The following is a 7,061-nucleotide window of genomic DNA, read 5'->3' as shown; positions in this document are numbered from 1 at the left end:
GGTAAAGTAAAAAAAATGAAAGATATGATTAAAAAATTTAGAGGGGATTTGAGGAAGTATAGAACTAGACGGGACGTGTATGATATTGGTAAGTATAATGAAGCACGGTGGGAATATCTTAAATTATTGGAAAAATAGGAAATTTATTGGAAGTGATGGGCTAAACAATTCTGGTTAAGATAGGGAGATCTTAACACAAGGTTTTTTCATAAAATGCTTCGAGTCGGAAAATAAACAATCAGCTGTAGGGTTTAAAGAATAAGGATGGTGAATGGAAAGAAAGTAAGGAAGATATCCAAAACATTGTTGTGGGGTATTTTACCGACTAATTTAGTATGACTCCGGAGGTGCGAGAGCTGACTGAATGTGAAAATGTGAATCGAATTACTGAAGAACAGAATGCTCAAATAATGAAACCAGTCACGATGGAAGAAGTCAAAGATGCAGTCTTCTCAACGCATCTTGAAAAATCTCCTGGAATTGATGGGTTGAATCCAGGATTTTATCAGGTATATTGGCGAGTGGTGGGAACAGATGTCACAAAGTTTTGAACCGATTTTTTAGCACAGGGGAACTACCAGAGGATGTGAATCAAACGTTGGTATGTCTTATACCTAAAGTTAAAAGGCCACAACAGATGCAAGACATGCGACCAATCTCTCTTTGTAATGTGTTGATTAGAATCTTGTCAAAGGTGATGGAAAATCGTTTAAAAAGCTGCTTACCTATGATTATATCGGATAAACAGAGCGCGTTTGTTGAGGGCAGATTGCTGACATATAATGCATTAATTGTATTTGAGCTCAATCATTATTTAAAAAGGCGTAAACAGGGGAAACATGGGGTTGCTGGGCTCAAAATAGATATCTCGAAAGCCTACGATAGGCTGGGATGGAATTTTATTGAGCATATGTTAAACAAATTTGGATTCAGTCAGGAATGGGTTGATAGAGTGCTGAAGTGTGTAAAGACAGTTAAGTACAGTTTCTTACATGATGGTGCGGTGTTTGGTGCGGTCCAACCAAAAAGAGGAATTCGCCAAGGCGATCCTATATATCTTCGTACTTATATATATTATGTGCAGAAGGGATGAGTTTGATTCTGCGTAGAAACGAAGACGCTGGACTCATACATGGGTATGCCATTGCACGGAATGCACAAGCGGTATCACACCTGCTTTTTGCTAATTATTCATACTTCTTCTTTCGAGCAACAGAGCCAGAAGCTACTACTATGAAGAATATTCTGATGAGATATGAGAGGATCTCTGGGCAGGCCATAAATTTCCATAAGTCGAACGTGGTGTTTAGTAAAAATACTACTACTGCGACTAGAAAAGTGGTTTGCATAATTTTGGGTGTATAGGAGGTTAATGCACCATGTAATTACCTAAGTTTGCCAATGCATATAGGGAGAAGAAAAACGGAGGTGTTCAAGGGAGTAAATGTAAGAGTAAAGAACAAGCTACAAGGCTGGAGTAACAAAAGCATCTCGAAGGCAGGTAAACTTACTTTGCTTAAAACGGCAGCACAATCTATACCAAATTTTTGGATGAATTTATTTTTGTTGCCAGTAAAGGTATGTGATGAGATTCATAGACAAATGAATAGGTTTTGGTGGGGGCATGGTGGCAGTGGAAAGGGGGCTAAATGGTGCTCATGGGAAATAATGTGTGTGACAAAAGAAGCAGGAGGCTTGGGGTTTAAAAATCTAAAAAAAATTAATATCTCAATGTTGGAAAAACAGGGATGGCGCTTGTTAAATAATGAAAATCAGCTTGTAACTAGCATCATAAAGGCTCGGTATTTACCCAAATGTGATTTTCTGGATGCTAAACTTGGTGTGAACCCAAGTTTCATGTGGAGGAGTATTTTAGCTACGCATGAGAGTATAAGACAAGGCTGCAGAAAAAGAATTGGAAATGGGCATGATATTTTTGCTTGGAAAGTAGCATGGTTACCATGTAAGGACAATGGCTATTTAACGACCAATATGCCTCAAGAGCTGGAGAATATTTCAGTTAGGAGTCTGATCGAGGAAAATGCGAGAAACTGGGATCGGGAGATTTTGCAAGATATTTTTAATGCCAGAGATAGGGAGTTGATTCCGAAAATTCCATTACATGTAAGGGATAGACAAGATACCTGGTTTTGGCACCTGGAGATAGAAGGAAAGTTTACTGTGAAAAGTTATTATCGCATGTTACAGGGGGAACATAGTATGCCACATAAGGACTTTTGGAAAAAGGTGTGGACACTCAATCTACCAGGAAAGGTAATTAATTTTTTGTGGCGAGTATGTCATGCTTTTCTTCCCATAGCAGCAGCATTAGTTGAAAAACATGTGCAAGTTGATATTCGTTGCCAATGGTGTCTTCAAGCAACAGAGACTTGTTAGTCCCTTAACAATATAGCAAGAATTACAGAATGGGGGTTGAATGGAATTCTTGAACCTTTTTCTTTAAAATAAAAATGTTCAAACTCGAATATATATATATAGGTGTATTGATTCGCACAATACGGAATAAAAACTTAAGTGAATCAAAACACAAGTAATAAAAAACAATAATCTTTAAAAACTTTCTGGTGGATTTAAACAATTTCACCAGAGATATATATATTATATCGAGAGAACTCTATGTGCAAGAATGCTCACAGCTGCTTACAAATATGAACTACTGAGAATACAGAGAAATGCTAATACTTCTGCTTACAAATATTTCTCACTTTTTGTATCTCATATCTCTTTCTATTTGCTACTTCTTGGTTTATATATTACCAGGATTACAATTAATCAACCTATTCTACATATCTAGTTAAAGTCAACATGACTTATATGCTACTACAGAATTTATACAAAGGTGTATGCAGAAATGTGCTACAGACTTATTATTACATAAGCTACTCAGTCGATGGATAATAAGTCATCATCCGTCGGGACTATAATGAATTATCTGTCGGGACTATAATTCTTATCCGTCGTGCTACATTATCTCACTAAGTAAAATCTACTTAGGTGTTTTGTTTATGTCATCATCAAGTATACAACATATGCACAACAAGACTGCATGTCATGTATTTTTTGACTGTATGTTTGCAAAATTGGTATAGACGGAAGCAAAACTACAAGGTGATCTGCAGGTGATGCAAGGTGATACGGTTTTCAAAGTTCTAAAGAGAGTGCTTACAAACAGCAGTAAAGAGAAGGTGGTGCGGATAGTAATGCTTTGTTGGGGCCTCAGGAATCGCAGAAATAAGTGGACATGGGAGAAGACAAACATGTCACCTTTTAGTGTTCAAGCTCAGGCTAAGAATATGTTAGACGGTTGGAGGGAGGCAGTAAAGGATAAACAGAAGCATGGTCCAGTAACTTATTCGAGTCCATGACAATGGAGGACACCACCAGTGGGGTATGTAAAAATTAATATTGATACGGCTATCTTTGCAAGAACGAAACATATTGGTGTGGGTAGTGTTGCTCGTGACAATCAGGGTCGATTCCTAAGGGCCAGGGGAAGGCAGTTTGCAGCGGAGTTTCTTCCAATAGAAGCTGAAGCTTTGAGCCTAAATGAGGCTCTCTCTTGGGCAATAGAAGCAGGATATTCAAAATGTGTATTTGAGTCCGACGTAAAAATGCTGGTAGATGCATACCAAGGAAGCAACGGGAGAAATTACTTACATGCTATTGTTAGTGATTGTACAGATTTATTTAAGCACTTTGTCGATGTGCTAGTTCAGTTTGTTCATAGATCTGCGAATGGTGTAGCTCACGTGTTAGCACGAGCGACCCATTTCATGTCAGATACACATGAGTGGATGAATACTGCTCCTGAATTTATGTTGGATGCTCTAAAGTTTGATTCTATTTAATGAAAGCAAGTACTTTTATTTCAAAAAAAAACATCCCATACCCTACTTGTCAGCGAGACATATATAACAACAGAGATGGTGCAAGTTTGCGATATTGTCCCACATAGCATTTCATATTAATATGGAAACCTCTTTTTAAGTGAAACCATTGTTACCTTATAATTCATGTTATAATTTTAAATGTATTATTTTTATCCTTTTTTATTCCTATATGACTTATAATTCTATATATATATATATATTATTTTTACCCGTTTTTCTTTATTAATAAACTTTTTAAGTGATACTTTATATTCACTTATTTTTTGGTTCTATCACCTTTTCTTTTCAGTTTTTATTATTCATATTATAACTCTAAGTGTATTATTTTTTATCTTTTTTGATATGACTTATAATTCTATATGTATTATTTTTACCCGTTTTTCTTTATTAATAAACGAAACTTTTTTTTAAGTGTTAATTTGGTTTCACTTATTTTTTGGTACTACCACCTTTATTAATAAGTGAAACATGTTTTTAAGTGGTACCTTGGTTTTACTTATTGTTTTGTAACACCGCCTTTTGGTTTCACTTTTTATGATTCATGTTATAACTCTTGTATTATTTTTATCCTTTTTGATTCATATATGACTTATAATTCGATATATATATATATATATATTATTTTTACTAGTTTTTCTTTATTAATAAACTTTTTAAGTGATACTTTGTTTTCACTTATTTTTTGGTTCTATCACCTTTTGTTTTCGGTTTTTATGATTCATGTTATAACTCTAAGTGTATTATTTTTATCCTTTTTGACTCCTATATACTATTATATTAAAGACGAAACAATGAAAGTGTGGTTGGTAGTCGGTTTGGTCATCGTAATTATAGTAATATTTAAAATAAAACACTCATGTAAATAAATTAATATTCACACTAGAATTATATAAATACAAATAGAATTATAATATGTCGAATAGACTTGATTTAAACAAAATAATATATAATATTCACCTGGGCCGGGCTAAACAAAATTAGACTATTAATCCAATCTTAAATTAAAAAAATAAGTTAGTTGAGATTGCATCCTAAGACTAAAATAAAATAATAAAGACTAATTAAAATTTGAAAGAAAATTCATTTGATTGATATAATGTCATCAGACTAAAACAAAATAATAAACGGGTTAAAACAAAATAAAAAATTTGAAAGGAAATTCGTTTAGCTGATAAAATGTCATCAGGCTAAAACAAAATTATATTTACCTCGGACGAAAATAAAATTAAACAAAAAACTAATGTAATTAGCCGAATTTGATTCATATAACTGGCATGATGTTAAAACCAAGATTTGCTAGTTAATGCTAAAACAAAATAATAAATATTAACGATCTGGCTAAAAAAAATATTTTAATGACCGAGTTAAAACAAGAATAGAATTTGAAACGTAATACATTGGTCGATATAATGTCATCACGCTAAAATAAAATATATTTTCTATTCGATTTAAAACAAAATAAATTTACTCGGAGCTAAAATAAAATTAAAAATAAAGTAAATGTAATTAGCTGATAGATATAACGGGCTTGTGGCTAAAACAAAATAATATGTATTATTGATCTACGCTAAAACAAGAATTAAAGATAATTCTTACATTATTGATTCGTGTTAAAAATAAAATTAAAGTTTACCTAATTTGTTGGTAGATATATTGTAGACTTAGAAGAGTGGGATACTGGGATCCGACCTCAATAGCCGAAATATTAAAAAGTTGATAGTAGATCTGTGTGTACAATGTTTGAGTATATATAATTAAGGATATCCATACTATTTTAATAAAACGAAAATAGGGATGGTTCCTTAGTCAGCAAAATTGCGTCGGACTTAAATAAATCAATATATGTTATTCATCTGGACGAAACAAATTATACAATTGATTCATGATAAATCAAAATTAAGATAAGAAAATGATTAGATCAGCTAAAATAATAATAATATGTACTGTTATCCAGGTTAACATAATTTTTTTTACCATTTGTACATTTTTTTTACCATTAGTACATAATTTTTTTACAATTAATCCTGGCTTGAACAAATTAAACTAAAATAAATCTGAATAGAATTAATTGGATTTTGTCGGATACCAAATTAAAGATAATTCGTATAGATTTGAGCTAGCTTTTAATTAAAACATACTTATCTTTCATTAACACAGCTATAAATATTAATAAAACTATATTTTTTAATTATTAATGTTTTTTAAAACTAAAATATCACTAACTTTTAGTCTTTTACATGTATATAATTAAAATTATTATCAAATCATGTCATTAAAAAATTCTGATAAATAAATTTCGGAGTTTAAAATTTTCACTTCAAATTAAATTTAAAAATCATATAATATTAAAAACAATTTGTGCATCACACGGGTTTTAGGGTAGTATGACTTATAATTCGATATGTATTATTTTTACCCATTTTTCTTTATTAATAAACGAAGCCTATTTTTTAGGGGTACTTTGGTTTCACTTATTTTTTAGTTCCACCACCTTTTTTTATCGTAGAGAATCCGCAGCCGCTACCCTTCGGTGCGCACTGGGTAAACCCCACGGGCTCACGCAATAGCCAGCAAACCACGTGAACTAGGGTAAACCACATTTAAACTACAGGCTCTGACTCAGGAGGCATAATCATAAATAAATTATCCTCCCGTGGGATTCGAACATGTGACCAAGATGATAGTTATCACCTCTATAACTAACTAAGCCAACCCTTGCGTGCAATTCCACCACCTTTAGGTTTCACCTTTTATGATTCATGTTATAACATTAATTGTATTATTTTTTATCATTTTTTATTCCTATATGACTTATTATTCTATATATATTATTTTTACTCATTTTTAAAAATTTTATAAGCCGTGATTTTTTATTATTTTTATAGGTTTGAATCATATTTTTAATTATATTTTAAAATAAATAAGTCCATAAATTAGCTCAACTAAATAGGTTCCGAGAAATATAAACCATGACCAAGTAAATAGGCCATGTGTTTAAATTGGGATTTTTAATTTGTTGGTGGAATTCCATTTTAATAAAATGGTATGAATACTATAAAATCTAAAACTGTATTTTGGTTTCACCACTAGAAAATAATAAAATTGTTCAAACCGTAATATGATTATAATTCTATTTTCGTAGAACTCTAA

At 32.0% G+C, this 7,061-nt stretch overlaps 1 protein-coding gene across 1 annotated transcript; it reads left to right on the top strand.

The window, feature by feature from the left end:
- Positions 1 to 335: 335 nt before the first annotated feature.
- LOC141691412 (uncharacterized) lies at positions 336 to 3,869 on the top strand. Its single transcript, XM_074496152.1, has 5 exons — positions 336 to 509; positions 749 to 1,061; positions 1,412 to 2,274; positions 3,111 to 3,365; positions 3,492 to 3,869. The coding sequence occupies exons 1-5, from the start codon at positions 336 to 338 to the stop codon at positions 3,867 to 3,869; spliced, it is 1,983 nt and encodes a 660-aa protein (XP_074352253.1).
- Positions 3,870 to 7,061: the final 3,192 nt, after the last annotated feature.

The sequence above is a fragment of the Apium graveolens genome, chromosome 10 (assembly GCF_009905375.1).
Source record: "Apium graveolens cultivar Ventura chromosome 10, ASM990537v1, whole genome shotgun sequence".
NCBI classification, from domain to species: Eukaryota; Viridiplantae; Streptophyta; class Magnoliopsida; order Apiales; family Apiaceae; genus Apium; species Apium graveolens.
Note: the sequence above shows the minus strand (reverse complement) of the source record. Positions and strands in the feature narration are given on the sequence as shown.